General features: G+C 59.4%; 2 protein-coding genes across 2 annotated transcripts in view; one reads left to right on the top strand and one right to left on the bottom strand.

The window, feature by feature from the left end:
- Positions 1-14,735, top strand: part of ARL8A (ADP ribosylation factor like GTPase 8A) — a 15,345-nt gene extending 610 nt beyond the window's left edge. Inside the window, exons 2-7 of the mRNA XM_042015937.1 lie at positions 7,362-7,442; positions 8,387-8,460; positions 10,688-10,781; positions 11,939-12,006; positions 12,742-12,812; positions 12,936-14,735. Coding sequence (XP_041871871.1) covers positions 7,362-7,442; positions 8,387-8,460; positions 10,688-10,781; positions 11,939-12,006; positions 12,742-12,812; positions 12,936-12,985 — 438 coding nt within the window. The 3' untranslated portion in view covers positions 12,986-14,735. The remainder of the gene's footprint in view (positions 1-7,361; positions 7,443-8,386; positions 8,461-10,687; positions 10,782-11,938; positions 12,007-12,741; positions 12,813-12,935) is intronic.
- A 1,711-nt stretch (positions 14,736-16,446) lies between these two features.
- GPR37L1 (G protein-coupled receptor 37 like 1) lies at positions 16,447-21,670 on the bottom strand. The gene is made up of 2 exons (XM_042015929.1): positions 20,858-21,670; positions 16,447-17,740 (listed from the first exon to the last, which is right to left on the bottom strand). The coding sequence occupies exons 1-2, from the start codon at positions 21,536-21,538 to the stop codon at positions 16,928-16,930; spliced, it is 1,494 nt and encodes a 497-aa protein (XP_041871863.1). The 5' UTR covers positions 21,539-21,670; the 3' UTR covers positions 16,447-16,927.
- Between the last annotated feature and the right edge of the window lie 205 nt (positions 21,671-21,875).

The raw sequence follows: 21,875 nt of genomic DNA on the forward strand, positions 1-21,875 counted from the left end.
TGCAGCAGTGGGTACGGTGTGGGGTGCAGGGTGCAGCAGTGGGTACGATGTGCGGTGTGGGGTGCAGAGTGCAGGCCCGGCACGGCCCAGGCAGCCCGCAGTGTTTGCTCCCCGCATCCCCGGAGCCGAGCGCGGTGCTCGCGGCCACAGCCGGAGCAGGGCCTGGGGAAGGGTCCTGGCACCGCCTCGCCCTTCCCGGCCAGTGGACAGCAGCCAGTGCCGGTGCCCCGGACGGGACTGCGGGAGCCTCGGCCCCGGGAGCCGGGAAGCTCCTGCTCTCGTACCCGTAACAGCAGGCGCTTTGTCATCGTCCCCGCCGCCGCCGGGACGCGCAGGTGGGGCCTCATGGCGACCCTGCCGGGCTCGGTGCCACCGGGGTTCCTTGCCTGGGGGCCGGTGTAGGAGGTGTTTGCCTGGCGACCTTCCTCGGGAAGCATTCCCCAGCAGCAGCGTCCTGTGGGTGCCGGCTGCTCTTGCAGCAGCACACGCTCCGCACCCGAGTGGGGCAGCGGCACCCGCCTTAGGCTCCTCCAGCCCTGGCCTCTCCCTGGCTGCGCTGCCTCGTCCACCGGGTCCCTGCTGTGGATCAGGAGCTGCATGTCCTGGATCCCAAAGCCCAGGGCGTGGCTTTGCCCATGGGGATACTTGGCAGAGTCTCCCCTCTTGCTTTTTGGGTTGTTCTTGTCCTCTCAATACGTGATCATTCGAGGCGGGAGGATCCTGAAGGGGTGGATTTGGGCTGTTGCTCCCAGGGGGTTTCATGGAAGGAAGTGGATGCAGATCCATCCTGGTTGCCCCCTGGTCCCTGCACGTTGCTCCAAAGTCCATGCTCGCCATGGCTCCAAAGCAGAGTGAGTTGTTGCTGCTTGCTCAGGGTGCTGGAAGCTGCTGGACTGTCAGAGGGGATTTCCAGCTCGTATGGAGGCTTCGTTGCACTGGAGCCATGCTCTTTGGGAGGTGCTGAGGGATGAAAATGTCCTTTCTGAAGTGTCTAGGGGCAGAGAGAGGACACCCTAAAATGCTTTCCATCCTGGAGACAATGGCACTCCTGCTCTTGAGCTGTTTTGCTGGAAGTCACTGCTCAGTGCTCCGGTCTCCTGCTGGTTCCTCCATAAAACAACACCAGCCTCTGGGGACAGGGAGCGTTTCGGCTCTGGGGCAGTGACTGAGCACCAATCCTATTTTCGGGGGACCTCTCCCTGTTATTTGTGTGTTTAATAGTCAATTTTTGCAATCCCGTGCCAGGGTGGGACGCGGCAGTGCCACGTGTGGGGTGCTCCTGCTCTGGATCCGCTGGATGCTGCCTGTTAACAGCACCCAGACTACCTTAAAAATGGCAAAGTAATTTAGTGTCGGTTTTAATCACCCAGATAAGCTGTGAAGGGTGATGGAGCTTTATCCCAGACCTGCTGCACAGTTCTGCCTGCACAGGGCTGGAAATCCCAAGGGTTGGTGTTGCTCGGCTCCCTGTTCCCCACATGTCTCCTCCTCTCCCAGCTGCATCTGGAGCAGACAGGGCTCAGTGTGGGCTTTGTGGGGTTTGCTTCTGCGAGTAAATACTTTGTGCCTGGCAGTTTTATTGTGGGCGAGACCCCACTGGCAAGACCCATGCACTAGGACACTCTCCACTTAGCCAGGATTGCTGGTGTAGGGAAAAGGGACTTTGAGGAATTATAGCAGCTCTTGAGGCTGCTGAAGTTGGCACCATAGCCTGCTGGTCTGTCAGGTCTGGGGTGGGGTGTTTGAGACCCTCACACGGCAGTCGGGCTCAGGGTGCTGAGTTCGACCTCTCAAGTTATTCGGAAAGTTCAAGTTTTGTGGCAGATGCACACAAAAAGGGGCACCAACTTTTGAGAAGACATCCTGGAAAGAAGGACTTGTTGGGCACAGTGAAATAGAAGCATGACAGAAAATGCCAACCCGACAGGAACTGCCTGAGAAGGTCTGGAGGCGCCTGGCATTAGGGTGTTGCAATGGGGTTGTCAGAAGGGGAAATAGCTGTGATTTGGGCTTTGTGGGGCGGGAAAAACCTGAAGAAGAATGGGATTTTGGTGTTGTTGGAGAGATCTCACAAGAAGCCTTTCTGGGATTGGACCTGCTCTGGGGGGGTTGGCACCGTCCTTTTCTTTCAGGATTTGTAGCCGCACCTGACTGAAAAGTGGACTCTGGTTCCCTGGAAGGTGGCTGGTTCCCTCCAGCAGCCAGGCTGTGGTTGTGCCAGGCAAGGGCTTTGCTGAAGGCAGCTATGATCAGGGTGACTCCTCCTGGGTCACCTGTCTGGGGACTTTGATTTTCCAGGACTTATATTTTCTTTTCCTGGCTGTTGAGAGCTGAGGCTTGAAGTCTTGCCTGTAAGGAGAAGTGAAAACTGCAAATACATGTGGTCTTGATTTAACCTGAAGCCAGTGGGCTTTTAGCTGCCTTTACCTCAGTCTGGTGGTGACAAGGGTGACTCGAGGCCATTGAGAGCTCCTCAGCAGGTGCTGGGGCCCAAAACCTGTCAGTGCAGGCCATGGTTAGAACAAGAGGGTGTTGCTGCTTTTTAACATCACACGCGTTCTATCTGTGCTAGAGCCTTCCAGGAGAGTGAAGCCACAAGTGCCGGGGTGTTGGACATGTGGTGGGAGCGCTGGGGCATCATCCTGTGCTTCAGCCCTGCTTGGAAAGTGATTCAGAGCAGTGCTGCAAGAGGAAGCATGCAGCTCCTGGAGTGAGTTCAGTGGAGGCTGTGAAGATGCTGAGAGGGCTAGTGCATCTCTCTTATGAGGACAGGCTGAGGGAGCTGGGGCTGTTGAGCCAAACAGCCAAAAAGAGATGGCTGAGAGGGGCCCTCATCAATGTCAGTCAGTGTCTGCAGGGAGGGGTCAGAGGGTGCACCAGGCTCTGCTCCCTGGGGCCCAGCAATGGGACAAGAGGCAATGGGCAGAAAATGATGCCCAGGAAGTTTCACCTGAACATGAGGAAGAACTTCTTTCCTGTGCAGTGACTGTGCACTGAACAGGCTGCCCAGACAGGGTGTGGAGTCCCCCTCACTGGAGATATTGCAGAACTGTCTGGGAATAATGCTGTGCCATGTGCTCTGGGATGAACGTGGTTGAGCAGGGAGGTTGGATCAGATGACCCACTGTGGTCCTTCCAACCTGACCCATCCTATGAAACCACATCAGCCTCATATTTGGCACCAGGTAGGCTGGTGGCTGGTGTGGCAGGTAGCCAGTGCTCCAACAGTGAGCCTGATAGTGGCTCAGAGCACTGCAGAGCTCCGTGCCTGCTCCTGGCCATCCTCAGACACACGCCAACCCCTTCACTAGCCACTTGACCCATCTTGGCAGGATGTGCTCTGGTGCCTGAGCCCGAGAGGGAAGGTGCAGCTCCAGGTCTGCAAGGTCCCCAGGGTTTGCTGGGGAGGTAGAGGAGAGAGAGGTGCTGAGGAAGTAGTAGGGAGATGTTGTTCTGATGCATTTGGACCGGTCTGTCTTGACACCCACCTCTGGATGTGCCCCTTGTGTGGGGTCTGGCAGGGCCAGGGTGGGTGGGAGGTGGCCGTGGGCTCTCATGCTGCTTCACGGTCCTTCTGCCTCCAGATGCAGCCCCTGGGCCCTCCACAGGTGTGTCTTTGCACCTTAGCTTCATAATGCAGAAGGTGGTAGGTTTTCTGGGGGGTTTCTCGGTATTTCTGGAAGAGGAGGAGAATCTGTCTGGGGCATGGTTTTGTGTTGCTGCTGCAAGCTCTGTCAACATGAGCCAAGAAAAATGGACAGTGTGGCTTTCCTGAGACAGGATCATACAGTGATTTGGGTTGGAAGGGACCTTTAAAGATGACCTTGTCCAACACTCCTACCATTGGCAGGCACATACAGGGACACCTTTCACTAGACTGGTTTGCTCCAAGACCCATCCAACCTGACCTTGAACATTTCCACGGATGGGGCAGCCACAGCTTCTCCGGGCAACCTGTGCCAGGGCCTCACCTCTCACATCATAAAAAGTTTCTTTCTTCTATCTTTTATATCTAAGTTTCCCTCCATGTTAGAGCTTGGACAGGGTATGGCAGGAGATGCCTGCAGGAGTGCCAGTTGTGGGGATGGTCCAGGCAGTGGTGGGAGACACCCAACCCGAGGTGCTCTGGGCTCCTGCCTCTGTCCCACAGAGGGCCATGCTTTGGTGGAGACACAACTGCATCGCCCAGCACTGCCATCTCTGCCCTCTGGGGAACAGGGCTTCAGAACAGCCAGCAGTGATTTATCCAGAGCAGGTCACATCAGTTCAATGTCATCCGGTGAGGAGCAGGGCCTGGCCACCTCAGCCCTGCATGCTGCTCACCAGAGCTGGGGGAGGCTGAGGTGGCTTCTCTGCATGTGCCAGCAAGCTGAGGTCCTGGGCCCGTCTGAGCAAGGGATGATGGCTGAACTGGCAGGTGATGTGGAATCCTTGTGCATGTGTCAGGGGATGGGGCTCAGCGTGAGCTGGGGACACTGCCTGCCCTGGCAAAAGCTGAATTCTGGCCACTTCTGCCAGTAACCCAACTGGAAAGTGTTGGGGCTGGGTGGAAAGGTCACTTGCCTTCCGGGCAGGGCCTTGGGCAGAGCAGTGAGTGACCCTGGCAAAAGCAGTGATGAGCTCGAGTCTGTAAAGACCTGATCTGCCATTTGTAGCCACAAAATCCATCTTGCCTGCAACGATTTTTGTGCTTCCCAGTGCAATCCCATTCTTAAGCAATTGGTGTGGCTTGGCATCATCTTCAGAGTCAGCATGGATGCTATGTTCATTACATAACAAAAATTTGGGGGAAGAATGTGTCCCGTGAAGCTTTTGCTTGTCTCCATCGGGGTGCTCACTGCTTTCCTGGCAGTGGACCTGTGGATGGCTGAACCCTGCAGGGAGTTGAAAATGTGTTGAAGGCACCAGGGGTGGTTGGAGAGGGAAGAGGGACCATCGTGTTTCCACCACTGAGAGTTGTGTTCAGAGAGAAGCTGATGCAGGAGGAGCTGATGGAGGAGGAGCACGTGCAAGATGCTTCTGTGGGTGCTGGGACAGCAGGGAGCACGTGTGAGCCATCCTGGACCACAAGGCCTTGCACTCCCAGCTTGGCCTGTTTTGGACAGCTCAAGTGGTTTTGTTTCAGCCCCTTGGCCGTGGGCAGCCTGGAGGCAGGTGCTGCAGGGAGAGGGGTTTGGGGCAGGGAGCAAGGCTGTGGTCACTCACACAGACATGCTCTCTCCCACCCATGGAGGAAAGAAGAGGTGACTCCTGGCTCCTGCAGCCCACCCCTTCCTGGAAGAAGCTTCTATCACACCAGAACCATATCTTGTGTGGCTTTTGCACAGCCAGCAGATTGCGTGGTGTGGTCTGGGATCCCTGAGGGAGGTGCCTGCAGCTTCCAAGAAGCTCTTCAGCAATTGCTCTCTGTGCCCACTGATCAAAGCCTGAGAATTTCTTAGTTTCATAAAGCTCAGTTGTGTGTTGAACCTCAGTCCATAGGAGACATCCCCTGTGGATCCCTGCCTGCTTCCCCTCCTCTCCCCGTGCCCTTACCCACAGTCCTTTCTGGGTGCAGCGGGGCCTGAACACCCCTTGGCTGCTGGGTTTTACTGCTGAATGCAAAAGGGATATGAAAAAGGGAAGCAGTGTGTACTGCAGAGCGTTTGGAAGAGGTCAGGAAAACCCTGGTGACTTGCTGATGTGGTGCATCCGGAGGAGCCACAGGCTCAACCAGGCACAAAAATCTGCTTATGAGAAAATAGCATGAACTGACTTCCTGTTTTGAAGTTTGTGTTAACTAACAGAAAAGCCCTCAAGAAACGGAGGTTTTAAGGTAGTAAGGACCTGCTAGGATGAGTTTGGCCATGGTTGGTGGTTCCTACAAGTTTCTGGCATTGATGGCCAAATTCCCCGCAGCTGCATTATCCTGGCTATCAAACAGTCTTCCCTACTGGCTCCTCAGCATTCCCCAGGATGCATTTACAGGCCATAAGCCTGATGTGAGTCCCAGGGAAGCTGCTGGAGGCAGTGGCTGAGGGGCTGTGCCAGCTCCTGTCCTGCCCTGCCCCAGCGATGCCACATCACTGCTGGGACTGCCCCTAACATCCCTGCTCCGCCTGGGCCCGTCCTGCAGCACTGGAACTGGAGCAGCAAACTGGACGGTGGGGTGGGCATTAGCAGAGCCTTCGGCGTGGTGCTGGGCATGTGGGCTTGTGAGCCAGCTTCAGCAGAGGGATGGTCCCTGCTCCGACAGGCCTGACCCATCCACAGCAGCACTGGGGTGCTCGACCCCCCAGGGATCTCCTGCATCTGATGCATAAACTCAGCAGACATTGGAGCTGCATGAGAGCAGCTTCTGGGGAGGGGGGCCCTTTGTGACCCCCCACGTCACCCAGCACAGGCAGGATGCAGGACTGGGGACCAGCGCAGACAGCACTCTCTTGAAAGCAGAAGTCAGTCTGGTTTGAGCTAGACCATAAGTGATCGGAAGCATGAAACCTGCTGGTGCCCCCAGGACTTGCAACTGGAAAGGAGCTGGAGCAGGAGGTGGCTCTCTGGGTGAAAAGCCCAGCCTAAAACCCCGGGGGTCCTTGCAGGGCTGCCTCACCAGAGGTCACTGCTCAGGACGAAGGTCTCAGCCTCCTCCCACGAAGGGCTTGGGAGTCACACCTGGAAAGAGCTGGGATGGGCAAGCCCCGAGCCCACCGAGACAACAGGGTGTCCAGGGCTGAGGCTGGCAGCTCGCTGCAGGGTTGAGGACTGCACTGGGGCACCCAGGGCACCTGTGCCCATTGCAGCAGCCACGGCGTCGTGGTTTAGGAATGGTAGTCCCCAGTTTGGTGCTCCCGATGTTTCCGGTTGCTTCCCCTTCCCCCTCCAACTGGAAGCACAAAAGGCAAAGATCACGGGTTGAGATAAGAACAATTTACTAGAAACAGCAACGAGATAAGAAAACAGTAAGAGCAACACTACTAATAACAACAGTGTACAAAGAGAGGGTGATTTACATGCAAAATGCTCACCAAGCCCGGGACAATGAAACAATGGCTTCCCTCCACCCACCAGGCTTTTTCCCAACTGGAAAAGAACTCAGTCCCTTTTCCCTGGCCATGGCAATGATGTCAGGTGGTACTGAATAACACAGTGTCTTGGCCACATCCCGTCCCTCTGGGCGGAACCAGGACGCACAGCATTCCTGGTGGCACCGTGCCTCCTGGGCTCTGCGTCCTGGCGTGGACCTGCAGGAGGGTTGCGCTGTGCCCACGGCAGGGCTGGCAGAGCCTTTGGGGTTATCCCAGGCTGTCAGCCTTGCTGCCCTGCCAGGGCAGGCTGGCCCCGTTCCTCTGCCTCCTAACGCTGTTTCACCTTGTTCCTTGCAGTCAGGACAGTTCAACGAAGACATGATCCCGACAGTGGGCTTCAACATGAGGAAGATCACCAAAGGGAATGTTACCATAAAGGTGAGATGCAGTTGTTACTGCTGGTGAGGGCTCTTGGGATGGAAGGTGGAGGTGAGGGAGATTGGTGGCTGTTCTGCTGGAGGTGGAAGAATTCCAGGCACCCCAGATGCGGCTCATAGAATAGAAGCACAGCATCATTAAGGCTGGATAATCGCTTTAAGATCGAGTCTAAATGTTCCCCCAGGAGTGCCATGTTCGCCACTAAACCGTGTCTACAAGTGCCACATCCACATTTTGTTAACATTTCCAGGGATTGTGATTCCACCATCTGGAAGGGAAAGATTTGCCCTGTTAGGGTCCTGCAGGTACCCACCAGGGGAGGTGGTGGGGAGGGGTGTAGGAGCTCCAGACTTGGGCAATAAGAGCCAGTTCAGGCTGCAAAGCTGGAGGTTTCTTATGTCTCTGGGACTTACGGATGTGGTCATGCTGCTGAGGGTGGTAGTGCTGGGAAAAACAGGTCATGGCTTGCAGTGGTGGCCTCTGCCTTGGGAGCAAAGGAAAAGGAGGGTTCTACCTCTTCTGGATCTTTCAAGGGGCTGGGGTTGTACTGGGAAATAGCTGTTGGACAGACTTGAAAAGCTGGCTGGGGATCTGTGGCTGCTGCAGGAACACTTTTGAGAGTGTGCCGAATGTTCTGAAATGGGAAATGTCTCAGGGCAGTGCCAGGAGATGTGATGGGCATGGGGAGGAGCAGCCAGCTTGGGCCAGAGGGTCCCTCCATGCCAGCAGAGGCACATTACAGGGGGATTCAGCATCCTCCAGCTGCCCCTCCTGAGGTTTCTCCCTTCTTCATCAAGTCAGGAGCCTCCTCCTGAAATTTGAGCTGAAGAGGAGGAGATGGGGGTGGGTTTGGTGCGTGGCCAAAATGCTCCGGGTGGCCACATGGGGGAGGAAAGAGTGTTGGGCAGGACTGTGGGGGTAACGCTGCCATCTCCCTGTCACAGCTCTGGGACATCGGGGGGCAGCCACGGTTCCGCAGCATGTGGGAGCGATACTGCCGTGGAGTGAGTGCCATCGTGTGAGTATCCCCAGGGCCCTGCTCTCACCCACGTGCTGATGCTGAGCCTTGCTGCTGGCTGGGGGCATCATCCCACCCCGGGGTGCTGGGGGGACAGGGGAGCTGCGGTGCCTTTGCTGCCAGAGCCAGACGCCTGTGCCAAGGGGTGGAATCACTGAATCATCCCGGAATCGTTAAGGGTGGAAAAGGCCTCGAAGATCATTCGGTCCAACCGTTAGCCCAACACCACCATATTCACCACTAGACCATGTCCCCAGGTGGTTTTTGAACACCTCCAGGGATGGTGACTCCACCACTGCCCTGGGCAGCCTTTGCCAGGGCCTAACCACCCTTTCAGAGAAGAAATTTTCCCCCATATCCAACCTGAACCCCGCCTGGTGCAACTTGCGGCCGTTTCCTCTGGTCCTGTAGCCTGTTCCCTGGGAGAAGAGCCCGACCCCCACCTGGCTCCACCCTCTTGTCAGGGAACTGGAGAGACTGAGAAAGTCCCCCCTGAGCCTCCTTTTTTCCAGATACTTCCCCTGGGGACTGATGTCTACATGGGCTTTGAGCAAAGGACAGCCAGGTCCGTCCAGCTGTGGCAGACCCTTCTCTTCCCTTCCAGCATCACTCAGTCCAGCTCTGTTCCTCAGATCTTGCCCTTCCAGGCTCCCATGCGTCCTGTCTGCTGGCTGCTCACTGCTGGGGCTGAGCAGAGCCCAGTGGTGGGGCTCAGCCCTTCCCAGAGGCTGGTTTCCAGGTCAGGATGTTCATGTGCTGCCGGATAAATCTTGTGCTGAGAGCAGGAGTCTCAGTGCAACACCCGCTACTGAGTCAGCAAATCTGAGTGTCCCTGGGCGTCCCCTGCCTAAAAACAGCACAGTGAAAGCAATCCCAGGGAGTCCAGGCTCGGGGTGAGCCTGGCAAGGCATTCTTGGGAAGCAGGTTGCCTATTCCAAAGGACAAATACTGATCCTGGGACACCATACTGGGGTTCCTTAAACCCAGTCAGAAAATGAGATTTATGGGATCTTTTCCAAGTGACTGTGCCCTGAGATTTGGAGGGCTGGTTTCTGTGCTGCCCTTCCCAACTCCAAGCCTTGGCAGGTGAGGAGGAGTGTGGTACTGCTTGTCCTGCATGCTGGGACAGTGGTGTCTGCTCCTGCCCTTGCAGATTGTCACCATGGTGGGACATGGCCTTGGACCTGCAGGAGGGTTTTTATTACACTTTTTATTACAGTGAGCTTTGCTGGAAATGACAAAATCTCTGTCTTCTCACTCCTTTTGCTGCCTCCTTCCATAATGTCATAATTTTGGCCCACGTAGTTGTCAGGAAACAAAAGGACCTGTCAGCATCCAGGTCACACTCCAGTCTGCCCTCATCACCTCGAGCTGTGTCATGTTCCTTTCCCTTTGCTCTCAGCCCTTTCCCCTGCCCAACATGCCAAGGTCTGGGGCAGTCCCTGGGGGTGTTTTTCCCTCTGGCACCTCGTTCCCATTTTCCTGTGTTAAGCACTTCATTAGTAGCTTTTTTCCTATTTTTAAGTAACTCCCCACAGCCTGATGAGCTGGTGTTTCTCACTCCTTCTCTCCCAGCTTCTTGATCTTTGAAATCAAGGCTGCTTTGATCGGTTCCTCACCCAAGTTTTGGCTTCACTGACATTTCTTTGCAGGATAAAAGTTGCCCTGTAAGAATGAAATCCTTTCCCAAATCTCCTGCTCTGCTCAGAGAAGCATTGCTGGCCACCGGCTTCACATCCATGTGCTCCATGGCCCTTCCCAAGATTACCCCATCGATGGGACAAGGAGCTCTTTCCCCTTCTTGGGTCACTGTCACCTCTCCATCCTCAGCTTCTCTTGCCTTTTCTGCTTGTCCTCTATCCTGGCTGTTTACATGGGAGCTGCCATGTGCACGAGTCTCACTGGGCACATGGAGACAATGTGTGTCCTGCAGCTTCTCCTGCCTGGGCTTCCCTCACCCAGCCTGTCCCTGCTGTCAGCAGGTTGACACCTGCAGGGACAAGGCTGGGGTGGTCCCCTACTCCCCTGGGAGACATGAGGGGTTTTTAGCTCCACAGCCATCCTTGGGAAGAGGCATCCTGGTGGAAGGATCCTGTTATCAACCCCCTGCATGTCCTGGGGCAGTGAGCTGCCATGGGAGGAGGTTTGGGGGTGGCACGGACCTCAGCACAGCACGAGGCCGTGGAGACCTGGGCACCTGTGCTCAGGATTGTCCCTTCCCTTGCAGGTACATGGTGGATGCTGCTGACCAGGAGAAGATAGAGGCCTCCAAGAACGAACTGCACAACCTGCTTGACAAGCCACAGCTCCAGGGCATCCCGGTGAGCTGGTGCCTCGGTCGGTCCCCAGGCTGGGGACTGCCAGGGCTTGCAGAGCAGATTCAGGAAGGGACATCCCATGAATCTCCTTTTCTTGGAGGCGTCACTTCCCCGCTGCACTCCCGAGGGAGCCGGCTGGGGCAATGACGCTTTCTAGGTCAGAACTGGGCCAAGCAACAGAGAGGGAGCTTTAGGGCAGCTTTAGGGCACGGATCAGGCCCCCTGGGTGAAATCTGTCCCCTCACATGGATTTGCACCTGATTTATGGTGTGATAGGAAGGTCAGCTGCTGGACTGTGACACGTGCAGGAGGTGGGATGTGGTGCAGTGCTGGGCACCCTGTATGTGTCAGGTGGGATGTGCACCAACCCCCCCAAATCAGCATCCTTTGAAAGGAGCTAATTGAAGATCTTGCCACGGATCCCAAATGTCCACTGCCAGCTAAATTCAGCTCCTGACACACCACGCTGCAGTTGCAGGCCTCTGAAGGCTCTCTTCTGAGAACAAGCCTCCAGACTGAAGCAGGGGATGCTGCATCCTGTGCTGCTGCAGAGCCCCAGCGCAGTCCGGGCAGCCACAGCCTCAGCACTGCCCCGTCAGGTGACAGTCACATGGCTGCTCCGGAGGGACAAACCAGCCCTGCTGGGTGGTTATTTTCCTTACACAGTCTGAGAATGCTTTTGTGGCTGTGGAGAGCCTTGAGGGAGAGATCAGTGATGGCATGAATGGCTGATCCTGGTTTGGGCTGGCTGCCTGCAGAGTGGGTTCTACCCGGCATCCACAGCTTGCTCCTGCTGGGCAACGTCAGGGTTGGCCATTTCACTTGACTTTTTGCTCAGAGGCAGTGGGAGGCTCCTGGGAGACCATCCTGGATGGCACAGCAGATGCTGGTACCCTTGAGAGAGGATGTGCTGTGGGAACATCTCCACACTGGGAGTAGAGAGTGCACAGGAGATGCTGTGTACAGGCTAATTAAGGCAGTTAATTGAATTGCCCTGCCTCCTGAGTGCTGCTGAAGGGGGTTTCTCTGTCTGGGACATCCTAGTGGGGTAGCCAGGGCTGTCCTGTGTCACAAGCAGGCTCTGCTTCTGAGTGGCAGAAGCAGGTTCCTGCCTGGTCTGGTGGCCGGGTGCTTCAGGTGTCCCCTGTCCTGCCCTGCAGGTCCTCGTCCTGGGCAACAAGCGGGACCTGCCCGGTGCCTTGGATGAGAAGGAGCTCATTGAGAAGATGTAAGTGTGCCAGTGTGACACAGTGTGACCCCTCCCCGTTCTGCCGTGTCCCCACCAGCACCATCACCTGTCTGGGCTGGCACTGTGGTGCCTGGGGTGGGCTGGCACACATGGGTGGCTGGGGATCTCCTAGGTGACACCTTGTGGAGACAGAGAGGAGCTGGAACCACCAGTGCCAGGGCTGGGTCCCACGTGCCACATGGTGGCGTGGGGGCCCGGCCGCAGCATGGCACTGGCTGGTGGAGCTGGTCTCCCCCAGATACCGCACTGGACAGTGGCACTGGGCTCCTCCATGCTGGGGATCTGGGATGCTGCACTGGCTCACAGCATTTCCTCCCCTTCAGCCACCCCTCTGAGCCCCCCTGGCCATGGGCACCTGTGCAGCTCCCATGCTGCCAGCCCTGTGCCGCTCCCAGAACCTCCCTGCCCCGTCTGGCTGCAGGGCTGGGGGGGACCTATGGGATTTGGTGGCCAGGGTCTCCGTGGGATTGGGTCCATCCTGCCCTGTCACATAGGCCCCCCCCAGACCACCCCTGCCCCTCAGGCATGGAGCGATGGTGCCCTCCCCTGGCTCACGTGCAGCTCCTGGAGAGCCTGGGGAGCTGCTGCCCCTTCAGTGTGCTCTGTCTCAGAGACTGGGTCCGAAGGGACCCTTCAAGGGCTGCCCAGAGGTGTCTCCCATGGCCACCCCACACAGCTCAGAGTCTGCAGCCAGCACTTGCTCCTTTCCCACAGGAACCTCTCCGCCATCCAGGACCGAGAGATCTGTTGCTATTCCATCTCCTGCAAAGAAAAGGACAACATCGGTGAGTGCCGTGGGCTGGGGTCACGGGGGGCGTGGGGGGCAGCCCGTGCCCACGTGCTTGCCCAGGTGTGGGAGGAGGTGACAGCCAGAGGCAGAGGCTGTAAGTGTCCCCTTACCTCTGCAGACATCACCCTACAGTGGCTTATCCAGCACTCGAAGTCCAGGCGAAGCTGAGGTCCTGCGGGCCTGGCTCGGATTGGGAAGATGCCATTGTACAAGCCCACGCCCCTCTCTCCTGCTCTGTCCCTCCAGCTCTCTCTCTAGATGGGTATTTTTAGGGGACCCCAGACTCTGCTCACATTGGGGCAGAATCCTTGTTTTTATTGTAAAGAGGATGTCCGACTGCCCTCCTCTCCCCCTGTCCTCTCCTCCCCTCTCTCTCTCCCTCCATTTTGGCACTGTTCTGTTGTTGTCTGTGTATACAGTATATATATATATGTATATATATTTTAATTTTTTAATTTAAGGGATAGTGCTGTTACTGAACTGGGCCCTGTGAGCAGTAGGAAAGCTGGGGCTCCCCAAGGCCAGCCACGGGTCAGCGCTGGGAGGAGGAGGAGGGTGGTAGCAGAAGGCAGCCCTTGGGAATGGGGCTGTGCCAGCTGCAGGCAGGTCCCCTGGGGCTCCGTCTCCCCTTCTCTGGGTGTCCTGCTGCTGCCTCCAGGCAGAGACCACCCTGGGGGTGTTGGAGGTGCCCACCTTGCCCTGCCTGCCTCGGGCTTCAGTGGGGGGGGAAGGGTGTGTCATTGCCACCCGCAGGCTCCTCACCCCTCCAGGGGACAGGGATTGGTCACAAGCCACTGTCATCAGCCTCCCCCTATTGCCTCCACTTCCCCAACCCCCCCTTGGGGGCCCAGGGCCACTTGTCCCCCTGCCCCACATGGCCCCTGCTCTCCTGCCCTCTGCCCAGCCTGGCTGCTCAGGGGGGAGGATCTGGGGCACTGGTACCAGTGCTGGGGGCCCAGCAATGCCAGCAGCCCCTGGGGGAGCAGGGGGCTGGCACCTGCCTCCCACCCGTCCTGGGGCTGGCTCAACCCCGTGCAGCCGCTCAGGACAGCTGTGCTGGCTCCCCACATGCCAAGTGGCATCGCCTGTGCCCGGCTGGGGCGGCTGGCTCTGCCCTGGCCAGGGACATCCCTTGGGATGCCAGAGAGGGAGGGATGCATGGAGGCGCCCGGAGACACACTGAGAGCATCTGTGCACTGTCAGTGCTGCTCGCCGGACCCAGGGGGCTGTGCCCTGTGCCTGCTCCCCGTGCCCTGCTCCCCATGCCCTGCTCCCTGTGCCTGCTCCCCATGCTCTGCTCTCCACTCCCTACTCCCCATGGCACCCCCTGCCCTGCTGCCCTGGCTGGGCCGCACAGGAGCCGTGGGGCAGGGGGCAGCAGGGCTTGTGGGGACGACGGTCAGGTCTGTGTCTGCAGAGGGTGGAGGTCTGTGGAAGTTGTGTGGGGTGAGAAAGGCTGTGGCTGTCCGTGCCATGTCTGTGCCATTGGCTGGGGCTCTGCAGGTGCAGCCTGGGGCTCTGGCCAGGCTGTTTGGGGCCAGTTTGGGGGGACTGGGCTGGCATTGGAGGGTGGGTGTGCAGGACGAGGCAGCTGCTGGTCCCAGTGCAGGGCTGGGACATAGGGTCAGGATGGCTGGGGGGCTGCAGGGCCCCCTCTCAGCCTCTTCCCACTCAGCTCCAGCGCATCAGGCCAGGGATTTATCTTCTGTTCTTGTTTTTGCAGAATTGCACAAAGAGAGGTTTCTTTTTGTTGGTTTTTTTTTTTTTAATTTAATGACTTGTAAAGTGTTGTCACCCCCCACCCCCCCTTTTTTTTTGTAAGAGATATTTTGACTCAGATTTGACCTCTGTTGGGAAATGATTCTTGTAACTGTACAATTTTTTTGCCTCCTAACAATAAATTAACAATTTTGCGTTGCGGGTGTGGTTGCAGTCACGTTTCTTCCTCCCCATCATTACCACCCATCCTTCGGGGCCCTGCCTGGAAGGGAGGTCCCCGTCCTCTGGGTGCCACTGGGCATCTGTGGGGTCATGCTCACCCGAGAGGTGCTGGAGGCACCTCTGACGGCTGCAGTTGCTTTGTTTCCTTGGCCTGGGTGCCAAGGCCAGCTCGGACACTCTGTTTGTGGTCATCCCTGCTGCTGGACCTTCCTCTGCCCCTGTCACATCCCAAGCTGCTGTGGAACCCTGCTGGGTTTGGGGGGGCTGCAGTGCCCCCTCTCCCTGCTCCCTCCTGGGGGCTGTGCCCACTGCTGCTGGGGTCCCCCTGCCCTGTGTCCTTTGGAGGTGGCCCCATGTCCTCGGGAGGGTGTGGCCATTGCTGCTGGGCTCCCACCGCCCCGTGGCCCGGGGGTGGCCCCCTGCCCTGCGCTTGTCAGGTGCCCGGGCAGCAGGGTGGGAGCAGGGCCGGGGTTCAGCGCAGCCCCGGGGTGCTGTGCCTGCTGGGGGGGGCCCTGTGCTGCCGCAGCCCCCGCCCCGCCCGCGCTCCCCTCCCCACGCGTGCAGCCCCGCAGCACAAGCCTGGCTTTGTTCGCCCTTGGCCCGGGCTCAGGACGGAGCGATGTGGACCAGGCGCGTGGGAGATGCCCTCCCCCACTGCCCCCACTGCCCCCGGCCCCTCACCGGGACCCCGCTCACCCCGTGGCCACTGGAGGTACGGCCCGGACTCTGAGCCCCCCTGCATCCCTGTGCCAAGATGAGACCCCTCTTCTCCCAAGCCGTGGGGCCCAGCACGGGGTAGGGGGGAGGAGGATGAAAGGAAAAACCCAGTTTTGTGCTCTCGAAAGAAAACTGGGGCTTTTGTTTCCCTGGAAACGGGTCTGCGAAAGCAAAGCCCGCGCGGAGCCCGGTGGGTGTTGCGCACAAAGCCCGCAGTGAGCCCCTCGCTTTCACTGCCCGTGGCAACCGTCTCCCTCGCCCCGGCATCTCGGGGGCTGGGGCGGCTGCCAGCAACTGGGACAAGGAGCTCTAACAGCTCCGGTGGATGGGCTGCCACGGCCAGGCTGCCCTCAGGCAGATCCGTCCCGCCTGCTCCTTGACCCGCCCTGCCCCATGCAGGGGCCGTGGCCAGGGGGTGGGTGTGGGGTTGGAAACCCTGAAGCCCTGAAAGCATCCTCCTGGGACAATGCTGTCCCTGCAGCGGGCAGGGGGATGAGGGCCAGGAGCCCTGGGGGGCAGTTTGGGTGAGGTGCACTCACCCCGAGGCTCCCTGAGGGGTGCTGGGGGTGGTGGTCCCACATCTTCCCCCAGCACTGTGCAGCAGCACCGCGCTGTGGTGCACAGCACACATGGGGGAACCAGCAGGCTGTGGGGCACCTCAGCCCTGGGCTGGGCTGGCTGGGCTTTACTGAGACCAGTTCAAGTCCTACAAATCACCCCAAGCCCAGCGCTCCAGAGGGCACCCTCTCACTGGCACTGCTCAGCATCACCCCAGAGGGAGGGAGCACAGGGGCTGGGGGCTTTCCCCATCTCCCCTCACCGCTGCCCACCCTGGCACAGCTGCTTCCCTGCCCTCCTGCCCCCCAGCTGCCCATGCCCACCCCAGAGCCCCCCAGGTTTAGGGAAGAGCCATCCAAGGTGCTCATACAGGGCTCAGCCCAGCAGTGCCAGTGGCTGCAAGCACGACGTGCTCTAGGTTACTGGTTTATTGAGCTCATACAGGGCACGGCTTGAACCCGTGGGATACGGCCAGTTGGACCTTCTCCTCTTGGGGAGGGGCTGGCAGGAGGGGAGGGGGCAGGAGGAGGGCAGTTTGTGTTTGCTGTGTCCTCTGTGAGCCATCACGGCCAGCCTCTGTGGTTTCAGGTAAGACCTTCCTGGCACAACACCATCTCCAGAGCAGCAGCCCCACGGAGCCCGGCCAGGAAGCCGGGACAGGAGGGTGCTGCTGTCCTCGCTGACCTTTGGGCAGAGGCAAGAGGGTCACCAGTGTAGCCACAGGGACTGGGATTTCAAGCCCCACCTGCCCAGTGCTGGGTTTGAAGCCCACGGCACAGCCCCCTGATCTGTCTCTTCTGCTTGCTCCATGTCCAGACATGAGTACTAATGGCAAAACAACGTTTGGTCTTGGGAGGAGGTGGTGAAATGATCGCTACAGCTCCCCAGTGGCACTTAGCATGGGGTGCCCAGGGCCAGGAGGGGTGGGGGAGTCTCCCGGGGCTTGTCGAAGAAGATGGAGGAGGACATCTCGGTTTTGAGCTTGCTGTCGGCGCTGCCCTCGCTGGAGGTGGTGTCGGGGCCGCAGCCCTCACAGCAGCAGCAGCAGCAGTCCATGAAGGCCTGGCCCAGGGGACGACAGAGGCACAGGAGCAGGACAGGCGTCACGGAGCACTTGAAGAACAGGAAGAACTGGTTGATGAGGTTGAGCAGATCCAAGGTCTGCTTAGACATGTCAGGGGACATGTAGGCCACCACGATGTTGCAGACGTTCTCGGGGGTGGTGCAGAGCCCGTAGATGACGGTCAGCGCGATGATGGTGCAGTTCAGGTGGCTCTCGCACTGGCCGTGCTTGGTGCCCCGGCACTCGCTCTTCTTCTCGGTGCCACAGATGCGCCGCGTCACCAGCTGGCAGCTGACGGTGAAGAGGATGGGCAGGCAGAAGTAGCAGCCGAAATACCACCACATGCGAGCGTTCTGGTAGGTGAGCACCAGGGAGTAGATGGACTCGGGCAGGTTGGACGAGGGCTTCATGGTGCAAAACTCCGTCACCCCACCGGACACGGGCGACGTGTCCTGTGCCAGCTGCCAGAGCAGGATCTCTGGCACCGACAGCGTCATGGAGCCCACCCAGATGACGGCCAGCTTGGCGATGATGGACTGGCACTGCTCGATGGGCCGCGTGCTGGCCTGGGGGCTGGTGGCTGCGTGGAACCTGTCGATGCCCAGGGCACAGAGGCTGAAGGTGGTAACTCCCAGTGACGATACCTGGTGAGGGAGGAGGCAGAACAGGTGGGCCCTGCTGCAGGGACATCACAGGGGGCTGGGCTCTACCAGGCTTGGGGCAAACCCCTGGCTACCTAAGACCACAACCTCTCCTTCAAAGCTTGTAGGGAGGTCACAGCCTGTGGCTGCATCCCAGGGTTTAGAGCCACTTTTCTGTGACTCCTGAAAGGTTTTGAAAAATGTCCCCCGACCCTCAGTCCCTGCCCAGCTCCCTTTTCTGAGGAAGGGAGAAGTTTAGCTGGATGTCTGTCTGTCCATCCAGCCAAGGTGGGAACAGCAGGATTGTCTTTCAGGCTCTTCCTCTATTCTGGATGGCTCTTGCAGAGGAGAAGCAGGGGCCATCACACCCACCAGCACCTTCCCAGGGTTCCCAAGGCCTGCCTGGACAGGCCAAGTGAGTTGAAGGCGCTCTTGTCCCAAATCAGCTTGGGGCAATTTCCGCTGCATTGAGAATAGCAAGAAAAACATCCCCTTTGCCAAAGGAGGAGGCCAAAGGAGGGACAGGAATCGCTGTGGCTCTGGGAGGGCTGGCCAGGCACTGGTCAGCATTCCCAGTCCCAGCCCCAGAGCTGGGAGCCAAGTCCCACAGCCCTTGGCCAAAATGATGGCAGAGTCACATGCTGGTGCCCCCAGTGCTGTGGCCATTCCTGGCTCACGAAGCCATCAAACATCACCCTGTGCTGAAAGACCTTCCCAGCTCTCAGGAAACTTCCCAGGGCTCCACGTGGTGCGTGGGGAACAGCCTGGAACACTGCCCCCCCGGTCCCCCAGCCATTTCCTTGGCCCTGGGCTGGTCACTCCAGCAGCTGATGACCAGAGCGGTGCCAGCCCTCAGCAGCACCATCGCTTATGCCCAGCAGCATCGCCCCAGACACAGAATCAGGCCACCGGCCCAGCACCAGCATTCTGCACCCAGCACCACCTCCCAGCATGTCCCAGCTCCTCTGCCCAAAGCCCAGAGCCAGCCTGGGCACCCAGCACCCTGCTCTGCCCCACAGCCAGCACCCAGCACACTGGACCTGTTCCCTGGCTGGCACCTGCAGCCCTCGGCACTGCTGTGCTGCTGCCTCCTCCCCCTACAGCCTTCACAGGGTGTCTCTCTGGGCACCCTTGGTCCTGCAGAACACCCATCTCCAGTGCCCTGGCAGGGATGTAGCTGGGGGCATCAGTCAGCCCAGCACATCCCTGCACAGGGCCTGTCCCCAGCAGCCCCTGTAACCAGCTTTGCTCCCAAAACCTGGCTCTGTGCCAGAGCACTGAGCAGCTCCAGAGGATAGATCTGCTTCTCACTGCATCCATCCAGTGGCCCGAGCCACTCACAGTCCCACCAGACACGAACCCTTGGTTCCCCTCTCATCGCTGACCCTCTGGTGGGGATTTGGCTCTGGCCTGGCTGTGGCTCCCAGCCAGGCTCCCTGCAGCTGGGTCCCAGGTGAAGCCCTGGAGCCTCTCTCTGCCCATGCCTTGGGGGGCAGGAGGGCAGTGTAGGGCTGGGTGCTGGGGGGCAGAGCAAGGGTAGCCCCACACCAGGACCGTGCTTCCCGTCTGTGGCACGCTCGTCCTTCTGCAGCACCAACATCCCACCGACCCTGTTCCCTCCTGACTCCTCTGGGACCGAGCTGTCCCAGGGCGCCCTGGTGCTGCTGAATCCCTGCACCTGGTGCTGCCACCCTCAGGGTTCTCTCACAGGGACAGGGAGCCCATGAGCAGCAGATCCTCCTCAAGACAGGGTCTGTTTTGGGGACATCTTCCCTTCCCCTTCCCCTTCCCCTTCCCCTTCCCCTTCCCCTTCCCCTTCCAAATTCCTGCCCCTCTCTGAGTCCACCCAGATGCAGCGTTGGAGGCCTGAGGTGGAGGACAGGGATGGGGTAAACTCTCCATTTAGTGAGAGGATGGGGAGGGACACCCGTGGAAAGGAGCAGCTCTTGCCTGCTGGGCAGGGACACAGGGGAGCAGGGGGGCTGCAGGGGGGCTGCAGGGGGGCTGCAGGGGGGCTGCAGGGCTCCCCCAGCAAACACCACATCCCCGTGCTGGGCTGGGCTGGGCTGCTTTGGGGCTGTGCTCAGTGGGACACCCCAGTCCACCACCCTGCACCCAGAGGACCCAGGCATTGCTGGGGCTTCTAGGGCTGTGCACAGGTGGGGACCCTGTGAGCAGCCAGGGACCCCTGCACAGCTGCAGACCCTGCACAGGGGCACCGGGGCATGCACAGGTGATGTTCTGGTGCCAGCAGGGCACACAGCAGCCAGGACCCCTGAACACTGGCGTGGTGCTCAGGGGGAGGGGCAGGTTCTGAACCCCGTCTGGTCTGACCAAGCCTGAGAGGGTCTTCAGCGACCTGGCACTGTCTCTAAGCTCTTCCACCCTTTGATAGACGGGGTGCTGACCCCAGAGAACAGCCAGGCTTGGTCTGTCTGTCCCACCAGGACACGGAGGAGCACAGCTGGACCCCAAGGTTCCCCTGAGGATGGGAGATGAGCACAGCAAGGGTTGGTTTCCAGCACCAGAGCAGCATCAGGCCAAATCCTGCCATCTGGGGCATTTTTGCTCGTTCTGCCATCCCCTGTCACCACAGTCCCTCTGGCCTTCTCAGTGGGTACCTGGCTCTCCCTGAGTGTGGCCAACCTGTCACACGTGGGGCTTGAGGACAAACACAGATCTCAGGTTTCCACACCTAATTCCTGGGCTGGTCCCATTCCAGTGCTGACCAGCACTGTCCACCTGCAGCCCCCTGCCCCTGGACCATCCTCAGCAGCCCCCAGTGGCCAGTTTCTGGGCCAGCACACTGCAGGGCTGAGCCCCCAGGCTTTGGGGCATCAGGCTGGGACAGGAACAGACAAATGGAGGGAGTCCCTGTGCAGGCTGGAGGAGGGTCTAATGGGCTTTTCCCAGCCCTGGCAGCATCAGTGGTGGCTGCAGAGCCTGAGGAATGGCCTGGGACCAAGGGAAGGTCACTATGGGGACTGTCCCTCGACTCCTTGCTGTGCCCCACAGTCGGGTGTCTGGCCACCAGGCCACCAGCAGCAGGGACTGCCCCGGAGCAAGAGGGCAGAGAGGGCAGAGTCCTTGATCCCTGCAGGGACCTGTGCAGCTCCTTACCTCCATGAAGGGCACGATGCGACAGGACATGTCCCCCAGCAGCCTCTTCTTGGTGATCTCGTTGAAGATGACCACAGGCAGGCAGAAAAAGAGGATGAGGAAGTCCCAGAAAGCCAGACTGGCCAGGATGGAGTTCCAGGCACTCTTCATGTAGTAGTTGTGCCACACGATGCACATCACGGACAGGTTCCCGATGATCCCCACCGTGAAGACGATGAGGGACAGGAACATGACAGCGTAGGCGCTGTAGGAGCTCTCTGTCACCGGGTACAGCGGGTTGTGGATTTGCAGCCGCTTGTCAGACACCGTGGTGAGGTTGGCTCGGCGCTCTGACCTGTCCCTGTCCGTGGGGACCCCCGGCTGCTGCTCCGACGGGTCCGTGCTGGACGGCAGCAGGGCCCTGGTGGGGTGCAGGCTGGCGGAGTTGAGGGGCCGCGGGAACTCCACGCGCACCCCCGGCACGTACTGCTGCACCGACTTGGAGTCCTCCTCCGTGCCCCGGCGCAGCCGCTCCCTCATCCCCTGCACCTCCGGGATGTCCCGGGCAGCCGTGGGCAGCGTCCTGCCCCTGTCCGCACCCTGGCCGTGGGGAGTGCTGCCGGTGCCTCGCATCCCCGCGGCCCCCGGGGCCAGCAGCAGCAGCAGCAGCAGCAGCAGCAGGAGAAGCGGTGGCGAAGGCATTGTGCCCCCGCGATGGTCCCCGCACCCTCCGGGAGCGCGTGCGGCGGAGGCGGCGCAGCCCCCGGGGCTGCTCGGGAGCTGTGTGCGGGCGCAGCCGCTCGGTCCGGCTCCGGCCGCGGCTCTGGGCGCTCGGGGAGCGCTGGGCAGGATAAAGCGGTGGCGGGAGGGGAGCCGAGCCCTCTGCTGGTCACCCACCGCCCAGAAGATGGGACAGCGGCCAGACTGGGCAGGTCCACATCCCCCAACGCCCACCCCAGCATTTCCCTCAACATCCCCCAACACCCCCCCAACATCCCCCAGCATTGCCCAAACATCCTCAAACCTCTCCCCAGCATCC

Source organism: Corvus kubaryi, unplaced genomic scaffold, assembly GCF_017639235.1.
Source record: "Corvus kubaryi isolate FWS band 111438036 unplaced genomic scaffold, C.kubaryi_AGA036_p1.0 split3-37355, whole genome shotgun sequence".
NCBI classification, from domain to species: domain Eukaryota; kingdom Metazoa; phylum Chordata; class Aves; order Passeriformes; family Corvidae; genus Corvus; species Corvus kubaryi.

What these genes read in the sequence shown, in the direction of transcription:
- GPR37L1 (XM_042015929.1), bottom strand. Translation starts at nt 21,538, where the DNA reads ATGCCTTCGCCACCGCTTCTCCTGCTGCTGCTGCTGCTGCTGCTGCTG. An exon ending in GCATCGTGCCCTTCATGGAG is followed by an intron (nt 17,741 to 20,857) that starts GTAAGGAGCTGC and finishes CTCCCTCACCAG; the next exon opens with GTATCGTCACTGGGAGTTAC.